The 20,786-nt window shown below is 41.2% G+C and overlaps 1 protein-coding gene across 4 annotated transcripts in view; it reads right to left on the reverse strand.

Moving 5' to 3' along the window:
• The window catches only part of CADPS2 (calcium dependent secretion activator 2), a 270,492-nt gene extending 252,157 nt beyond the window's left edge, over positions 1–18,335 (reverse strand). For all 4 annotated transcript variants that reach the window (XM_057378528.1, XM_057378520.1, XM_057378511.1 and 1 more), the window contains exon 1: positions 17,913–18,335. In XM_057378528.1, coding sequence (XP_057234511.1) covers positions 17,913–18,236 — 324 coding nt within the window. In that variant the 5' untranslated portion in view covers positions 18,237–18,335. The remainder of the gene's footprint in view (positions 1–17,912) is intronic.
• Between the last annotated feature and the right edge of the window lie 2,451 nt (positions 18,336–20,786).

The raw sequence follows: 20,786 nt of genomic DNA on the forward strand, positions 1-20,786 counted from the left end.
AAAAAAAAAAAAAAGAAAATAGTCTTAAAGCTATTTCTCTCCATAAATGCTCAGTTAAAGCTTCACAAGATATTCACAGAGCATCTGCTTGTGCAAAATCCCACCGAAGTACAGTTCCTGGAAGGCCAGGATCYGAGCAGGGCATAGCACAGGGGTGAAGGGGAAGAGGTTAAGTGACCCCAGGACAGCACATATTTAATAACATGATGGCAGGCCAGATAACATCACATGTGCGAAGGAAACAATGGAAGGAAGTTGGCTGAAAGCTTCCCAGCCTTCCCTGATGACAACAACCTCGCTCCAAACGTAAGAACAACAGGCCAACACCAGAATTATGGGACTAGAACAAAAGCTGTAATATTCAAAACCAAGGGATAATAAAGACACTTTCAACAGTAGTCCCCACAGGTCTGGATTTACAGAACAATCCCTCCAGGCAATGGGGAGTGCTACTAAGGAGCCCAGGGAAGGAGACTGGCAAGTAATCTCAGCACCACAAAGCAGAAGTACAAATATGGACAGCAAGGACAAAACCCCAAACTGGTAGGTTAATACACTTTACTGCTTGGTGAACATGCYCTGCTCACCTCCAGCCTATGGACAAAAAGGTGTAACCAACTATTCTCCCTCTCCAGTGACTCTCCTCCATATTTAAACAYGGGAGGGAAGCTGCAGCTTTCTCCCCCAAACACCTTAGAACCCATTTCAATCCAGTGAGAACCCAGTGATTGGCCATAGTTTATGTTCAGGGTCTATTTCTGTCCTCAGGTTTTCACTTAAGTTTACGCATAAGAAAAAATACTGCTCTACCCTGGAAAAAGAAAAATCAAAACATTAAGCTCTTTGCAGGTGGTTTTACAAGTTTAGGAGATAGCTGAACTGTAGCTTTCTGCTTATGAATGGAGCAATGAATTGTAGAAATAAAATGCAGTATTTCCAGGTTTCTCTTAACTCCAGTGAGGTACCCAGTCAACCCATCAGCATCTGAAGTGACAACAAAAGTTTACTCAAACTAGTAGGAGAGGAGAATCTATATTCTTTTTCCTCACAAAAACACTATATAATCTAGAGGTTAGCTTTTTTTTTGGTGGTTGTTTTTTATAATATCCACTTGCTTTAAAGGGAATTTTTCTAACAGCGACCATTTAGYTTGGGAAAAAAAGAAATTGGACTAACCCTGTCACAAACAATTATCAAGTAGCTGCCTCTTGGATCACCAGGAGAGGCTGAGCAACAGATCTTCAGATGCTCAGCACAGGCCTTGCTTCTTTCTGACAGGAGTAAATTCTCATCTTTATTCCTGCAAAAGCTGCCTAAGTTTTCTTATACAYGGGATACATGGTGTGTGGTAATTTATGTATCTAATCAAAAGGCAACAGAACAGGATTCCTGATCTCAATCTCTCCCACTGTCACAGAAAAAAAATGGCACAGTGATTAGGTACATGCCAGAGGAACAGAGCTGACACTTCCTACATACCTACTGCATAGTCAACTAGGGGGTGGTCTGATATTCTGGAGATGCAATTTCCTTTCAAAACTCCAGCTAAGACTCAACTTTCAGCATTTCTATTATTTTCAACTTTACCGTAGAGGAGCAATATGTAGATACTCTTCCTGTTCTGTGCAGAGAGCATAATGATGATGGACTGAAGCAGACAAAAATCAGAGCTTCCAGAGAGAGAGCTTATGTCTTCCTCCAACTCACAGTTCTCCACTCTTCTACCAACACTACCAATTAATTTGACAGGATGCCTCTCTTCCCCTTTCTAAAGCTTTTCTTCCKTCTGGTGCAAAGGACCAGACAACACAATCCTAAACCAAAAGAAAATATATAAATGCCATTCCATAAAATCCAGTATCGTTGTGRAGTGTGAGAAGTGGAAGATTTGGGCTGAATGAGGTTTGCTTAACTTCACCTGCAGGAACTAAACCTTGCTGGAACAAGAATCAGACTTTCAAAATGATTCATTTGGTCCCCAGCACAAGCACCATTCTCAAGAAGAACAGAAATAATGACTGACCTTCAGAATAATTCACAGTGTCACACAATTCTTTGTACCAGCTTTTCTTAAAATTATCATTACTTAGAAGTGCTGAGTAGGAGTAAGGCAGGCAGGCCAAGGCTCCTTGCAACTTTCCCGTGCTGGGATGGGAGATGCCTGAATTAGCACACTATAGGCAGAATAAAATATGAGATAGGGCCATAAGTCACCCATTCTTGTGCTCTATTAAGTCATAAAGTTGTTGCGTCAAAGGAAGGAAATGTAGGAAGTTAGGAAGGAAGCATAACTCTGTGTCTTTTGTTGGCCAGAAAAGTCATATCTTTATCTACAGTCAAGGGTTTCAAAACAAAAAGACTGGCTCGAGTATGCTGGACAATATTTTAGAAGGAAGGATTAACTCCAAATGCTGCAGCAGTTATACATGACTGCTACAAGCACTCAAGTCATATGTGAGAACATAGTGAAAATTCACAAGTCTGGACACATTGTATAGAGAAATCAATATGTCCTGACCATCTAACCTGCCGTGGTCAACAAATAGCTTGACCTAACAGATATTTTGTAAACTCTGCAGTGCCAAATGTGGCCAGGGCAGAGTGCCAGAACCAGCCTTTTCAGAAGCTTACTAGAAAACCAGGAACTCAAGACTATTGATGGCAGTTTGGCTAAAAACAAATTAAAAGGAAGGCACATAGCAACACTGCAACTGAATTCATATGAATTGTGACACTGAACACGTTTTGTTCTTTATCACCACAGCACTTAATTATTTTGAGAGCTTGCTGATAGGCATGGTTATTGAACACAAATCTGGTCTCAGCAGCAGTTTGCATTTTGTCAGGAAGATCTTTTTAGCCTGGAAACTGAGAAGCGATAATTTATTCTCTACGTCAAGGAATTAAGAGGAGCTAGGCAATTCAGTCATCTGAAGAGTTGAGAGACCTGAATGAGGCAGTATGCAAATTCTTTAGGAGAGTCTGAAAGTTGTCCAGCATTGRCCAAAGAAACCTGCTTCCCAAAAGAGGGCAGCAGGTCTCTACATTCAGAGGAGCACAGACTCCTCAGGACAAGGAYATAAAAATAAGGTTACAGTCAGAGTAAGGGTAACGGAGCAATATCTGACCCAGAATGAATCTGTGACTACAAAGTCACAGACTACAAAGTCACAGATTTACCACAATTATTTAAAAGATTATAAAAATCGAGCAATCAGTTTTCATTCTTGCTTTCTGACTGTAGATCTTATCTAGACAACAGCTAAGCAGCAGAGATACTGGCACAAAGGGGAAAAATACTCCATAAAAATGTGAGGGTAACTGTTAAAGGAGAAATAGAAGGAAAGGTAGCTGAAAATTGAGCACAAATGCAGTATTTCCATGTTGTTATGACAGAGAGAACAGGAACATGACATTACAATATTCTGAATCTGAAGACTGATATTGACATTCAGGTCTGGGATGCACTAGCACACAGACTGGATTGAAAAAAAAAACAAAAACCCAAACTTATTGAGATTAAAAGATATACTGAAAAACAGCCAGGACAGAGGCTGTGGTAATAGAAACAGGGTGATATTCAGCATTTCAAACTTCAGGCCAGGACTCACAAGAGCTTCTGAGAGGTTTTCGTTCTCTTTGGCTGCTCTGAGCTGAAGGCTCTGATGAGCTGCCTTAGCACACCCCAGGCACCATGCTAATGTGACATGGGAAGGAGGGTGCATTAATTCCAGCTGCAAAACATACAGATAAAGGCAGTTAGGATAGTCAGAGAAGAGGAGAGACTACTGCCTGAGGGATAGTTCAGATCTTGGATTGTTTCATTCAGCAGAATGAGACACCATCCTCTACTAAATCCTTCAGAAAGGAAAAGCTGTTCCTACAGCTGAAGGGCAGAGCTGACAGAACACAAAGTGGGTATAAACCAAACCAGCAAATGCATTCCTTTGGGAAACAAAATCTCACAACTAATAGAGTAAGGAAGAACAGTGGGGATACCTACTGAGTGAAATTTCACCTGCTCATAAGAGAGACAAGATGTCTTTTTTTGGACAGGTGGCTGACTCAACCCAGGAGGTCCCTTCCCATTTGCAGTACAAGTGCAAWACACAGTAACTTGTTTGTGTGCTGAACACATTCATCAGCTTTGCAAATATTTTGCAATATAATCTTTCCAGCCCACAGCAAATCCACAATTTTCATTCGTCATGATATTTGCCAGCATGCTTACTCGGTGTACCCGTGGCACAGCAGCTTTGCTAACCTGGCTTATTCCAGTTCTGTCAAAGGCACAAATACAGTAGCAGAACTGTCTGGCAGCAGAGATGTTATTCCCTGGTAACTATCYGGTGATTCAAAAAGAATCTTGTGACCTGGCAGAGGGATAAAATACCTGGTTTCACACAATATACTGAAGGAAAATCTACAGCTCTCCGTTTGTGCCACCTTTCAGAAGCCCTTACTTTGGTTTCCTAAGTTGCATTGCAAATATATACAATGAAACTGTTTAGAAGCTGCTGCATCAGAAATGGTGTCCCTAACTCAGACTACCAGCTCCTCTTCAAAACTGGATTACTTTAGTCCATTCTGATCTTTCTCACTTCTCTGCATTGATTGCACAAATTTATTTACTTGCTATAGAAATTTAAAAAAAAAAAAAAAAAAAAAAAAAAAAAAAAAAAAAAAAAAAAAAAAAAAAAAAAAAGTTTCCATGCTTTATTTGGCTTACAATTAGCAAGCAATTTAGAAGTACTTTGAGAGAATTTTCAATTTAGGTAGTACTTTCAGCACTATTTTTTTCTTACTTATTGATATGAATGACTGTGGTGAGTACACACTACCTGACAGTTGCCTCACACACACAAATGCACATCCTGTCCCAGGATGGGTTCACRCCATTGACAAAATGACCAAGTTTCTCACTGAATCCTTCAGCCTTTCAGAAAGGAAAGGCTAGAGGCTACCCATCTTCTTTTGATGTTATCATGCAACTCTGTTCATTTCCCAGGCTCTCCAGCACTATAGATTGGAATGATTTGCATCACTGCCCATCTGTATTGCTCAGAGATTCAGCTCCTCACAGCTCTCGCCTCAATCTCTCAGAGAACGTATTACTCCAGCTATTTCAGTCAGCATGAACTACCCCCTTCACCTTACTAGCATTGAGGCAGTGTTAATCTGATCACTGATATGAAGAAGCTGTTCCACCCTAACCACACCACTGTTAAAAATAAAATGGACCAGCTTCTCTTTTTTCCCCAAGAAGTGGCTTATGACAGCTGTGTGGGCTGCTCTGTAGCCTCACTAAAGTTGTCAGACTGAGTAAAAGGTGAGCACTATCTGTACAGTTGTGCAGTGCAGAAGGAGAATTTTTTTACTGTTCTTTTTTTTTAGCCACATGATCAGGATAGCTGTTTTTCACAAATTCAATCAAATTAGGAGAATAAATTATCCTTCACACTGAGAACACATATGCCTCCAGAGCAAATGTCTGCAGTCGATATAAAACCACCCCAAATATAAAACCAAACAAGATATTTAAAWCTTATGCCTGTAAAACTTAAAGAGCAGAAATAGTAGAAATTCAATGTAATCATTTCAACAAGCACACTCCAGCTAGCCCTAAGTAACCAGATAATTCTAAAATCTCAATATTAATTAAAAATAAAATCTTTGCTAGTACCACAAAKCACACCTTTGCTTCTTTATCACAAGGTTTAGGAGTTTCATGTTATATGAAGTAGCTATGAAAGCCAAGGCAGAAATACAGATCTGCAGGTTTTGGGATGTTTGGTTTGTGGGTTTGGTTTGGGGGGTTGGGAGGGTGTGATGTTTGTTCTTAAAGAAATTAAATGGCAATTTACAAGTTCTACTACAACAAACAGGAAAAATAAAAAGATATTTCTAAAAAAGCAGTAGTACTAAGTAGCTCGTATTTCAGCACTTTATGCTAATGCATAACTTTAAAATGAATGAGATCGTAACATGCAGTGGAGCACTCATTCTAATGCCCTTCTATAGATACTATACTATCTATAGCTTACTTTCCCTGTCTCTCTCATATATATATATATATATCTATATCTATATAAAATATACACACACAGACACACTTTTATATATATATGTATATATATATATAAATAAATAACATGCTTTACACATCCCATAGAGAATTTGGCAGAACCCAGCATTCAGGGAAGCAGGAATGCATCACCAGTGGCAGGACCATGTGCCTCTGCCATGGATTGTGGTCTCACTTTGAGCACGCAGGAGGTGATGGTTTCCCCTCCTCCAGGATGYGAACACATCCAGAGTTACAACATACAGCCCTACAGGACCACATAGATATTAATCAAATCATTATAACACACAACTTTATGGGACCCAGGAGGTACKGATGAATTTACTGACGCTCAGAACAACTAAAATACACTACAAAGGACATGGGTATTTCAGTTCTGGGTCTGGCCCCTTGGTGAATGTGAATCCCACATAAAGAGGGKCTCATTACAATGTTCACAGATCAGTGAGAATTAAATGTCACGTCTGTCTTAGGGGGACATCACACAGCAGTGGGTTGATCTCACAGCCTAATCACTTCAAGGCCTATGTCCYTCTTGTCTTCACGTGCACCCCAGCACTTTGGGGTACCTTCAGCCTCCCACCTCGGCCTCCAGCAGAGAATCAGAACCAGTATAGGAAATTACTCCTAGGGTTCAATGCTTCCAGCCATTTATTTTTATTGATTCCTAATCTAAATTTATATATATGTGTCAATGTAACTGAGGATTAAAGCTATTAAAAACAGTTCAAGTTCATAAATTAAGGAGTGACAATTAGGCAGGAACACTCAAACAGATGCCTGTATAAAAATTTACCCCTGATTAGCCACTCTACCCTGATTAGCCATGTTACTCATTATTAGCCCCTTTAAAGAGCTGCTTAGGATAAAAAAGCTTTACTATGTGAGCTAGATTTTTTTTTTTTTGAGAAGATAAACCTTTGAACTTTCAATTTTCATTCTGTCAGAYGTAATTTCCATATTGCTGTTTTTCAAGAACATAGCAAAATCACAGTCCATTTGGTGGCCCATACACTTGACAGCCAACAGTGGCCACACACAGATGCCACCAATCATCACAGAGGATGCCACCCAGGAGCCCCCGCAGTCACCAAAGACCTCTCTCARCTCTGTGAGCCCCAGACTCCTGCAAAGACAACTCATAAAACAAAATACACAACATCAGCATATCTCATAAGCAGGTTCTATTGAAGTCATACGTTAAAAAAATAGTTGAAGAGAGTATTTGATATCGAAATGGAAATACTATTCCTATTTTACTGTCATTCTGCCCCATTAGTCCCTGCCTCAGCACTAGAAAGCATAAGCACAACAAACTTTTAAATCAGTTCAGGTCTGTCTGCAGGATTAGATTCAGTGGATGGCTCAGGGTGTCACAATATTTTCCAAGGGCACTTTATTTGCTCTCTGAAGATACTCTTGAAAATTATTTCTTAGTCATTAATTATTCATTCTATTTCTTATAATCAGTTCTTTTAATTAGTGTCCTAGGCAGCTTTGCTGAGGATCCCACACTTTTAGTAATTAGGGGCAGTTTGTTGCCCCTAATTAACTTCAGACATAGCAAGACTCTTATTACTTTGTTATTTCAGCTGTTTTTATGTTTGCACTGCATATGCTGTCCTGCTTTAATGGCTCAGAGACTGCCCTGTTGTGTTATTTATCTCTTTTAGGTTCCATCTCTCTTTCTTGACTCTGTGTTTGTTAGTTGCTGTATATTAAATCTCTCTGACTCTCTGAAGTCACATCTACACTGGCAAGCAGTGTGACACCAGAAAAATGCATCTGTACCTTCAAACAGAACCCTGACAGCCTGCACAGCCTCCTTCCCTTTTGTGCTGCTCTGCATAATTAAGTGCACTTGTGACAGACACAGCTTGTAATACAGCAAGAGGGTMATGTTTGGAGGCTTTAACCAGTTTACTGATTTTATCACACCTCTGTGACCTCTTGAGAGCCATTCCAGACTGAGTTCTGACTAACAGTGTGGTTAGCCATTAATGTGTTAAYAAACCATTAGAGTTTAAATACCCAGAGCACATAAGCCAGCTAAAGATTTAGTAATAATCTGAATAATTTTATCGCTATTTTAAATAAATAACACTGGTTATTCTTACATGGTGTTTTTCATCGACAGAGAGYAAGGTGTATTAAAGCAGCAGAAAGACTGGTGTAATCCAGTTGCTCCAAATGACGTTTGAGAAAGAGTCAAGCAAAGACAACAGCAGCACTGTTCACAGCATACAGCTGTCCTTCCCTGCGATGCAGAAAGTAAAGAAGCTTTAAAAATTCCCCACCCCAGCCTGTGGGTGCTGAGGACAAAGAGGAGACAAACAAATCTGSCTGTGGTTCTTACACAAGTCCTGTAAAGTACATCCTACACACACGGTGCCTGTGTAGAGAGAGAGCCACACACAAAAAAACTCACCTGGTCTGGTACCCATGGGTGACTGATCTGCAGAACAAACAGATTTCCTTTACACCACTAAGAATGACATTTCCTTTTCAGCAACACACGAGCAAAATACACTGATATTTGCACAGGGTGATGGATCTCACATTCKCACCTTAGCTTTGTAGGGTATTTAGATTTTCATATTCCAGGTGGTAAAGCAGAAGGGTTATATTCACAAAATATATCTACTAGTTTTATAAGTATTGCCACAGAAGAAGGCCTGGGAACATTAAGTAAGGGAACCTAAAAGGGCAGAGAAAGACAACTTTAAAAGCTACCCTTAATCTCAAATGTTTTTAAAGTCCATTAATTTAAGAGACAAAGTACGCTAAAAAGAACTCACACTGATAGGAAGCAGATGGTCAGAACTTGCATTACAGAGTATTTAAGCTAAAACACATCTCACTACTTCATAGCCATGTGCTAGTATGCTCAGAACTTCTACTGTTGTAACACACATGTGGTTATGAGAATGATACTGCATTTGGAGTTAAGTCACCACAAGCTGAATCTAAGTGTCCATTCAGGGAAATGCTTCAACAGCTAGCTGAAGATTATGAGAAAAAAATATTCAAATGGCGTTTATTAACTTCCATCTCCAAATAATACCCCTATTTACTCTTAAATCCCCAYTGGTAAGAGACTGAAAAATCCTCTGCCTTTCAATAACAGCATAGGAAGGAAGAGACAGTGAAAGGGAAACCGACTTCATRGATTATTTCATTTCAGATCTATACCAAACAACCTCTTGTTATTTTTATTTATTGTCTTTGCTTATGCTCCATCCATAAGGAGGTAAAAAAAAAATTAAATGGCCAACATTAATTTTTTAGCAATAATAAGTATTTGATGTATTAAAGAATTGGAATGGAGAAACACTTGTAGTACACTTCTGAATGAGAAATAACCTTGCTACAAGGCCTCAAAATACATAATTTAGAAATAAATGAAGGAATTTATGAGCAATAGGCACAAACTGGGGATATCTCCCAGCAAAAGCAGCAAGACAAACATTCGGTGTAGACTGCCTGAAGGTGAATTTTTTTTTTTAAAGAAACTCATGAATTCACCATTAGGAAAACCTAAACATATAAAACAACTCCAACTGTCTGCAGAATAAAACCTGTTTTCCGCAGTGCACTATATACTACTACTCAGATTTTCATGGAATCCAACTTCTGCATATGATATTTCTCACCAGATCTTTGCCCTTACTRTTATGTATTACACTAACATGGATATTGAGACTATTCACTTTTTTTCCAGTTTAATCCTTATCCTTTTTTCTAGACCAATATCTTTCTTGCAAACTCTTATCCCCAAGATATTCCTCCTTCACTTCTGTTTAAACCTGAAAAGTATAATTCTCATGACCAATGGATTTCTCTGCTACAAATTCATTCCTCTTTGTCATCATCCTTGCTGAACAGTTCCTCTACTTTRAAATTAATTTAGCTCCATATACTTTCCCAACACCTTCAACTCAGTCCATGAAACTCTCCATCACTGATTTCTATTTGTTCTCTAATCTTAGTTGATGTACACCATCTCTTCAGTGGTCTCATTTATACCTTACCCCAGCTCTGTCCTTTCTTCCACATCCTTGTCTGTGGCCCGAACAACTCTACTCCAAATATTATCCTAAGGATTCTTTTTGTGTCTATACTATCACTTGGAGTATCCCTCCAGCACTTTCATTACACAGAAGCTGCCAGCCTCTATTTCTAAAATCTCTCAGACAACACAATTGAAGATAAATGAATAATTAACAGTTGAGAGAAAAATGGAAACAGAGCTKGAGAAAAATTCTTATATAAATAACCACCTTCTCTTTCTCTAATTTTTTTTCACCAGGTCACATATTTAAAGAAGTAGCTCTGTTCATTCTTCACAATGCTGTTAATTAATGCTTTTCCTTTTCCTGACAGGAAAAACACTCAAGAACATTCTTGAACTCATGCATACAAGTAATCACACTTGAAGAGAAGCATATGCTTTATCTCCTCACTGCAAAATAAATAAGAACCAGAAATAAATTCTATTGAGCAAGTACCATCAACTTCTAGGGAATTTTAAATACAAAATGAAAAGTCTTCCATGCTTATGGCTGAGAAAATAACCTTTAAAATGCAAGCTGAAGCTGATGCAGCCTRGTACCGACATGCAAACACTCCATCTCTCCTGCTGCTCAGAGTTTCCCACACACAGCAACAAACTGAAAACTGCCTTTTCACAGCTGCTATTCTGAAACCTGGGGGAATCAGCTGCAATGCAAAAACTGGGCTGCTTTCAATTCAGTGCCAGCACTTCTAGGCAGAAATGGGTGCTGGAGATAGGCAAATGAACAGGACTTCAGCAGGTGCTGTTCCTCTCCCTGCCTCCTGTCCTGAATGGCCACAGCTAGAAGTCACAGAGAAATCTGAGTGCCAGACCTGAGCATGCCACTGCCATCAGCTGGCAGCAAGTGGAGTAACTTGGACAGAAACATAGGAGGCATGTTTGCAGCTAATGTGCCCAAAAAAAACCTATATAAAAACTGACTTCAAGATGAAACGTTTAAAAACCTTAGAGACTGGTTCAGACAGAGTAACATATCAGCTGGGGCTCAGTAMAACTAAATATAGAACCAGAGTCAAGGCACAAACACCCCAAAGCACATCCCTCAAGGAGCACAGGCRAGGAGGCGAGCCAAGCACTTTCCTGGCAGACAACACATCATCCCATCTTCCCCTAAGGATACCTCTTGGGTCGATAAAACAAGTCTTGTCCCTGAGCTATTWGCTTTCCACTTGTAGCAAGGGAAGCAGCAGGAGACAGGGATTTGTTAAGCTGGCAAAGTAGGAGACAACTACACACAAGAAAGAAACAGGGATAACGGGAGAGCGGAGCACAAATACAGAGGTGCACTAAAAAAGCAAACCAACACATACCAAAAGCAACTTCAGGATGATATTCACCAGTATGAAAAAGAAATGGTACCAAACCAGAAAAAGAAAAACCGACTCTAATAACCAGCAAGAAAATAGGCAATCAGTCAGTAGTGTCCCCAAACTCAAACTGATGACAACAGGTTTGTATGTGGGAGCAAGACACAAAAATTGAAAATCTGCTTTTACAGAAATATATCGTTCAGTGGATAGTCAACTAGCAACCARAAAGGATTCTCTTCTGGAAATATTGTACAGTTAAATACAGCATGTTGTAATTTGTATTTTGATATATTGTCCCTCAGGCAGGTGTGGTTCCGAGGGGAAAATACTTTTTGTTATTCCACAGCATCAATGAGTGTATTTCACCAATGATGTCAGAGAAAGAATTAAAGATGAGCTGATTTAGTATTTCTGCTTCTCAGTCTCCAATTACAGCAGTTTGTGAGAATRACAACTGCAAAGGGTTAGAAATACAAGGCAGCACTGCCAGACAAGTCCCCCAGACAGTCCCTGCAGAGATGGTGGCAATCGACTGATCCTTCAAACTTTCCTCTGTCAGCTCCCCTGTAGAAAAAAACCTAATAACTAGTCTTCCACAGGCACTTTAAATGGGCTATTTGCCAACAGAGTTAACACATTTGTCAAACTGTGTGGGTGACAGAAAAAAAAGAAACAATCTGAGGTCACACATTCAGGAAAAAAAGTATAAAATTGCCCCATCAAATAATAATAATTAAAAATAATAATTTCAAAGGCAAGTATAGGTAAAATAAACAGTGAATANAAAAAAAAAAAAAAAAAGCAGACAAAACAAGAGAGTGATGAATTTTTCATCATAGTAGACCAGGTTTGCAGACTGTCCACTTCATTGCACCGCTGTTTACCAATATCTGGCTTTCCCAGCACATTGCAGTTTCYAGCCAAGCCACACCAATCAGTACTGAGCTGAGAGGCCAGAAGAAGAATTGAAGATTAAAACAAAACTCTGATGGGTTGCCATTTCTGAAGTGGTGCTGGTTACCAGAAAGCTTTGCTTCTCTCATCACTCCTCAGTATTTCCTCAGCCATGGTTGATTCAATTGYCCATTCAATTTCCTACTGCAGGCAGAACCAACTTCTTCCCCAAACAGCCGGTTCCAACAGGAGTGAAAAGATTTATTTGTGAACTATCTTGTCTCAACATGCATAGAGATCTGCAGGCTACCATACTATAGGCTTTGACAGGATTTACCAGAACTCTCCATACTCACTTGACTAAAAAATAAAAAACTATACACATCTTAGAGCATCACAACAAGGTGTTATGGGGAAAAATAGGGCAATAAACTTGATTTTAAATGACTTTCTGAAACACCACAAAAAGAATTGGAATTTGTAAAGGAAATAATGAAGTAGAATTGGAAGATAAGTTCCTAGAAAGCTCTTTAGAAGAATTTTGACCAGATAACCAAGTTTTATAGCTATGCTCTTTCTCTGAAAKGTACCCAGAGTTTCTGAGAACAATGGCTTTGGATGTACTCTATGCTACCTTAGCAGCGCAGAAAGCACCACCTTATGAAGCAGGTTCAGACRCTAAGAGACAATTTTTCTTTCCCAAAAACATGCTTAGCCAATAAATAAGTAGATACAAATCACCAACTCAAATGTAAGGAAATACAGGGTTTGAGACAGGAGAAATAAAAACATTGAGAAAAAAACTGCAATCCAGAAARTGAAGTCTATCCCCATAACCAGCATTTTCCTAACAGTGTTATTTAGTGGACACATATCAYTAAAAACCTCTTCTTTAGAGGTAAAGTCAAAAAAAAGAGGAACAAGCAAACAGATGAAATTCAGATAAAAATAAACTATTGATTAGCACTGCTCCTACTTTCGAGAATTAGCTAGAAGTCAATGGTTTTGATCTACTCATGATTTAGTAGCTGGACGGGATAGAAGGAATGGAAGGAAAATAGGTCATCAAGTATTCAGGAAGTAAACTCATTCAGTTATGAATTCTACACGGCCAGATCAATTACTTCTAATACCAATCACCTATGAAGGTAAGACTTGAATTACCAGCTTTGATGTGCTAAGCCTTTCATGCATTATAAAATCTTGTTTAGCCTTTGAGAGCTACTTCTCCCTTACTCTTAGATTTCTGTGTGGCCACTTGATCACTGGAGTAAAGTTGAGACAGAAAAACACAGAAGAACATCTCTTTTTTTTTTGCTAAGTTATTGTAGGAATTTGCTGTYCCTTCCTTCCCCAGGAACTTTAATTCTGATTCATCTCCCAGATATTGACCCTGCCTTTGGCACACACTCCCCGACTAAAACTGGGTAGGTGTATACAAGTGTACAACTGATCAGTATAAACAGCAGTTACCAGGATCATCATCTAATCACTGGCTACGTATATGCTCACATACAGCACCTTCCCTTGATGGTCACAGTCACAAGCGAATTTCTTTCCCCACCTAAATCTCATTCTATGGACACATTCAATCTGACGGCTTGAGATTAGGTTTGGCTGTGGTAGGAGAACAGAAGAAAGTGGAATRGGATTAGTTAATGATTGTCTTTTGTTGGGACCACAAACAAGAAGTGAAGAGGCAGAAGACAAAATTGGTGAAATATGTTCAAGAGGTCTCATTAAAARAGTGGTAAGCCCAAAAAAGTGACAGACAGACAAACTTTGCTTTATAAAAGAACAACATGTAATGCTGCATCACTATTTCTCTACAAGTTGGAAAACATATGACTAAATGTTCACAATTATCTATTGAAAATATATTACTAAATACATACTAGCTCTTCTCTGTAAAGTTAACTTCATCTTCAGGAGGATCTRCTACCCTACCTTGAAAAATAACACCATGCTTCAGTTCCACACCTCCAGTATTTGATTATTTCCTCTTCTCTATCAAAAATCTACCAGCAACCACAGTAAGGTAGGATGTCATGGTAGGTTATTAACTAACTCTGAAATGTTACAAAATAGTATTTCTATCACATAKCCTATCGATTAAAAAAGAGAAATAAAAAAAGAGCCATGTTATGGAAGTATGTGATTCAGCAAACCCTGGGCTAAATTACATTGAATTTGTCATTAAAACCAAGTTAGAGGAGTTGATGGACTCTGGTGAATTATGCTACTTCTTTTTTTTTTTCTTAAAGTTAGTTTTTCTTTTTTTAGTTAATCTTATCTATAACTATACAGCAGAGCTAATTTTACTTAGCGAGAAGAAAGAAGAAAGGACAACAGGGGAGTGAAACACTGCCTGCATTCAAAATTCTTTAATTAGTATAACACAGTCCATTAAGTATGGTGGCTTCAAGATACCATATAGTACATTTTAATCTGATATTAAAGCAAGAACATAAGAAGCCAGCCACATTGCAACCCATTTCCTTACTGATATTACACTGCAGATATTTGATATATGAATTCCATCTCATTCCCTTACTGGATAATATGTTCCACATTAAAAAGGAAGCAAACTTCATTCCTCAATATTTTCTCAGCAATATGCCAAATGAACTGGCAGAAAGAACAAATTACTTCTGCTCTTAAGCAGGGTGGATACTATTCTTAGGTTATCTGAAAGACTGCTGGTGCAAAAGCATTCCAAGGAGTGCACAAGCAGAAACAGGCAGGGGCCTGAAATCACAAGTTCTGGTTCAAAACCATACCTCGGATCACTGATGGTGGGCAGGGCCTGCAGCAGCCAACAGCTCCAGTTAAATGACACAGGTAAGGAACCTCAGTCCAGCTGCAGTGAACAGCCAGCCACATCATACAAGTCAGAACTGAAGCTAAATAGCAAGAGATCAAGGAACAGTCCATATCCGTATCCTATCTCGGCAGAGAGAAAATTAATTCAGGAAATAAGACAGACTTTTATCCCACAGAATATGAGTCACAGAATCACAGCTTGAGTAAGGTTTGAAGGGGCAACAGCRGGTCATCTGGTCCAGCCTCCCTGCTCAAGCAGGGTCATCCCAGAGCACATGGCACAGGATTGTGTCCAGATGGTTSTTGAATATCTCCAGTGAGGGAGACTCCACAGCCTCTCTGCCCAATCTGTTCCTGTGCAGTCAGCTGCACAGTAAAGAAGTTCTTCCTCACACTCCAGTAAAGTTCTTCCTCATATTCAGGTGGAACTTGCTGTGCATCACTTTCTTCCTGCTGTCTCTTCTCTTACTACTCTGCACCACTAAGAGCATCCTCTTGACACCCTTCCTTCAGRTATTTGTATACATCAAAAAAGTCACTTTCAGTCATCTCTTCTCCAGCTATCACACTTCCTAAAGTGTCTTCCCTCAGAACACAGTGTAAGTGAGGTGCTCTCATTCCCAAAGCTGACATGGAACCRCCGTGCAGCACAGACAATAGAAATTAGATGTAAAAGAATTCTATATATATTAAATATAGAATTAGATATAAAAGAAAGCTCCTTCAATCAATCTCTCAGCAATCCCAAACTACCAAAGCAGGTTTTCTAAACTCTCAAAACTCTATTATCTAGACAAGTTCTATTATCCTACATTTAGTAATTCACTGGGTAATATAAACAAAATAAAATAAGAGGGAGAATGTTTGTCTGTATTTCATTWCTTCCAGACAGCTCCTAAAAAGAATTATTTTTGTGTTATTTCCTATTTTAAAAGACTATTTCCTGACCAGGAAAAGACAAGATAACCTTGCTCTGCAGCTAAATTCTGAACACGACAGAAGTCTCTTTGTACATATAGTAATTAAGGAAAAATCCAGAGTTCACTTAAAAGTATTAATTAGCAAGAGTAATATTTAATTTTAGGTATCAAGCCAATTTTGTCAATCAGTCTGTTCATTGCTCATATGTTAGATCCATAACAGTTTTATTTCTGCATTTGCTGCACATCAGTAATCTCTTTTTATACATTTTACTAATAAAAACAATTAGTACAACAGTTATTTTTAAAACAGTTCCTATACTTAGTGACTTAGATCAGTGAGAAATTCTAAATGCTCAGTATCTTCTGCAATTGATGGTCACAAGCTGCAACTTGGAAGCTGATTAGGAAAATTTAATCAACAGGAGGGCAATACAGCACTGGAGCAGGTCACACAGACAGGCTGAGGGATCTCAGGAGAATTCTGAGCCAACTGCTTGAACCCAGATTGGTATCGACACTACATCAAGTCCACTTTGGCTTTGTCCAGTGGGAAGTTACACTCAGAGGGCCTTCAGATGACTCTTCAAAATACCATTTCTATCATGATTCCATACTGGGGAGAGAATTTCCATTAGGGTGAAAATTTTAATTTCCGATTTTCTTTGCCTTTCTGCTTACAAGATGTATTCATGCTCTACTCAGGCTCCAGAGTTTAAGTATCTAACACTTAATAAAACCTAAACAGTCTTCCAGAAACAATCTTCTTATTACTGCCATGTTGCCACATCAACTTGTCTGAGAATTCACTAAACACAATTACCTATAGCAGGTATACTTCAGGCAGCCCAAAACATTTAGTATTGGATTTTACAAACCCTTAGACATATGGAAAGATCAAGATCATAAAAGCCAAGTAGACCTAAATTGTTTTTTGTGTCCTATCACTATCGTTCTGGAACGTGATGTAGAACGGAGAGTTTTGTTTGTTTCTTTTGCTTTGATTTTGATTAGCTTGTTTATGGAACTGGAAGTTTAAAAAAAATACAATTTTTTTAGACCAAACCTTTCAAGAACTCAGCTTTTAAGTAGTTACCTGGAAATGTAGTGCCTTGATCCAAAACTATAAGCATTCTACCTATTCAACAGCTCAAAAGTAAGAGATAATAAGCATAAATACCTACCACACAACTGCCAGTTCCCAAAAGCTTGTCTTTGATGTACAAGACACAGAGAATAACTTTGGTCGACCTTCATTAGAAGGTCATTCTCACCACAAATATGTGTGTTGATTGTTTCTGTGCACAGAGAGAGCACACTTAATAATTCATGAAACAAAATAGTWTTCTCGTTCACCTGTGTTTTACGGCTTAATTTGCTCGGGTTGGGCACAGACGGTCAGAACGCGACTCGCAGGAGGCACCTCTGGAAGGTTTAATTCCATCCATCAGGCAGCGGAGAAGCGGGAACACATCCTCCACCGCAGAACGGCCCCGCGCCCGCTCCCTGCGCTCCTGCGCCCTTCGCACGGCGACTTGGAGCGCAACTCTATAAACTTCACCCCGGTGACCGATGGATTTCTAGATAAAGGCTGCGTTTCGGACAAGGCGCGCCGACACGCAGCCCCGCAGCGGGCGCTCCCCGGACCGTGCCCGGCCGGCGCCGCGGCCCCGCTCAACCTGTTGCGGGCCGGAGCGCCCCGGCGGCGGCGGCGCGGCCCCGGCGAGCGGCACGGAGGGCGCGGGATGGCCCGCGGGGGGCGAGCGCACACGGCGGGGCAGGGGAGCGGGGAGGCGGGGGCTCACCTTCTGCTGCCGGCGGGCCATGTCCGTGGGCTGCTTGGCGTTGAAGGGGTGCGCGATGCACCTCGCGATGAACACGTAGAGCTGCAGCCGGAGCCGCTTCTCCCGCTCCTCTCGCTGCAGGCGCTCCTGCTCGTCCCGGCCCTCGCTCAGCACCGAGGGGCTGGGGCTGGCTGCCCGCGCCCCCCCGGCCTCCCTGCCCCGCGAGTCCCGGGGCGCCGGCGGCAGCGACCGCGGAGAGCCGCCGCCCGCCGCCACCAGCACGTCCCGCCGCTCCTCTTCCAGCAGCTCATCGGACTCCTCCTCGCTGGACGAAGGGTCCAGCATCGCGCTCGGCGGGCGCGCCCCGCGGCCGGGCACGGAGCGAGGCGGGGAGCGGCGCGCACCTTTCCGGACACGTCGAGTTTACACACGGACTGTTTCCGACCGCCGGCGGCCGCCGGGCGGGAGCGGCGGGGCGGGGAGCAGAGGCGGGGTTTGGGAAGCGGGTCGAGCCTGGGTTGCCGTGGGAATTGCTCCGAGCGGCTCCCGGCAGAGGCAGGGGCGGGATCGGGGCCGGGCTGACAGCTCCGCCCGCCCCGGCGAGGGCAGCGGCTGCGAGTGCCGGGACGGGGCTGGGCAGTGCTGCACCTGCTGTGGCACCGCTCCTTCCACCGCTCCTTCCACCGCTCCTTCCACCGCAGCCCAGCGCACGGCTCGGCTCGGCACGGCTCGGCACGGCTCGGCACGGCTCGGCTGCCCTGCTTGGAAGCCGCCGAAACCGAGCGTTTCTGGGGTGGCGAGTGGGCTGATGCTGAAGTGTACGTTTCTCTCGCAGGTTACTTCTAAAGAGAGCCTGAAGCCACAAATAGGTAGTTCGCATCTCTCTGAAATTGTTTTTTTCAGCTGAGGATCCAGACAGGTGCATAGTCTCAGTGGTTGTCATCACAGTTAAGGCTGTGAGAACCATACGAAAGCCTACCACGAGCACTCTCTAAAATTAAACRAAAAAGCCAAATTTCTGGAGTCTGATCAGGGCCTCCTGAGAAGGCAGACTGGGGAGGAAAAGGATGTCAGATTTTATGTGGATCAACAAGTCCTTCTCTCACTCCCTACACACCTGCATGTGACAGTGGTGGTACCAGGCCTCCCAGGTACAAGGGAACTACTGAGCAGGGAAGTATCAGGGGCTGGGAGGACAAAGGCTGGAGGGATGGACTGGTGCACAGAAAGGCCATGGCTCTGTACGCTGCTCTAGAACAATGGCAGCTGAGCTGTGTTCGCACTGCTCCAAGCCCTGCTCATTAGTAGTGGCAAGTTTTCAAAGCCCAGCATGGAAACTCAACAAACTCAGGCAGCCARCCTGATTCTCACTGTATGAGCTGGGCTGGCTTTAGAGTAGTGAAGCTAGTCCATTATCAATGGTTTGAAGTGTCCAGTACTCCAGATTTAGTAAAGGATCTTTAAAGCTGTGAGTTATCTCCCTAATGAACCTGCTCTCAGAAGGTAGAATTCCTCCTGCTATGGGCAGCAACTATTAGCTAGATGGCAGCATTAAGCATCAAGAGTCTAGGTTCTGCCTCTGGATCTCTACCAGGGCAATGAGGGAAACACTGGAGGAGAGCTCTTCTGACAAACACACTTTCACYACACTTTGGCTGCAAAGTGTAGCAGTTTTGCAGAAACAGGTGGGCTATTTATCTGGGTGGCTTGTGTCCCTAGCCTTGACTGACAATAGTAGGCAAAATCTGTGAAATGCAGAAAGGTAGTCAGGGAATACCATAAATGTCACCCTATTAAATTTCTCTAGTCACATTTCCTCAGCCTGGTAATTGCTAAAGCCAGTTTTTGTGGGACGACCACCACCAGTCATGTGCTAGTGTTTGTGTCTCTATTGCAAATAGTGCTAGTCCTGTAGTAGATAAGCAATAGTTCCATTAAAACCAGGGTAAATAACTGTAAATAACTTTTTCACTAAGAGGAATACAACATCCACTCAGATTTGTGGATGCCTCTTGCAAAAACTTGTTCTAATAGCAAATAAAAATAAACACTACAAAAACCTTGCCACTGAAGATATGCAAAGCATGAGTTGGGATATGAATTCTCTGAAAYTTTAAAGCAGTCAAGTCTCAAAAAAAATTAAATGTAATGGCTCAGTCCAGCAGTGTCATCTCTCAACTACTGCTGCACTAAGGCCAGGATGATCATGTTATCATACATAAGATTACATGACTCTACTTTTAGAAAAAGATTATGTTTGCTTCACTAGCTGYCTGAACCTTTATGGAGGGGAGATGTCTCACTTTCTTTCCCACTTGGTATCAGAATCAGAGTTGATAAGATGGACAGGAACTTTCTGAGCTCATCTTGTCCAACCCATGGAGCAGGGTCACCTYGAGCAGATTGCTCAGGGCTGAGTCCAATAAGGTTTTGAACATCTGCAAAGGTGGAGACTCCAMAATCTCCTTGGGCAATTCATGCCTGTTTGACAACTCTCGCTGTAAAAAAGGTTTTTCCTTTGCCTGAAAAGAATCAATTTCCTGTATTTTATTTTGTGCCCATTACTTCTTATCCTTCCCAGGGTATCACTGAGAAATGTCTGGCTCTGTGTTCTTTACTCTCCTCCATCAGGTATTTATTTATACATTGATAAGATTCTCCTGAGCCTCCTCTTCTCGAGGTCGATCTACCCCAGCTTATTTGCATTTTTGGTTCTGATCTCTTGTTGATTCTTGGTGCTATTTTTCATCTGGTGCATTTAAATGTAGAGTATCTTTTTCAAATATATATTGTAAACATTTCTGCAGAGAACAAAAGGTACCTTTCTGGAGCCCTTTATGTACTTTACAGATAATTCTGCCATCAAACAATTGAGGTATCAGTCTTATAAAAATC

The sequence above is a fragment of the Malurus melanocephalus genome, unplaced genomic scaffold (assembly GCF_030028575.1).
Source record: "Malurus melanocephalus ecotype Western Australia unplaced genomic scaffold, MMel_1.1 scaffold_11, whole genome shotgun sequence".
NCBI lineage: Eukaryota > Metazoa > Chordata > Aves > Passeriformes > Maluridae > Malurus > Malurus melanocephalus.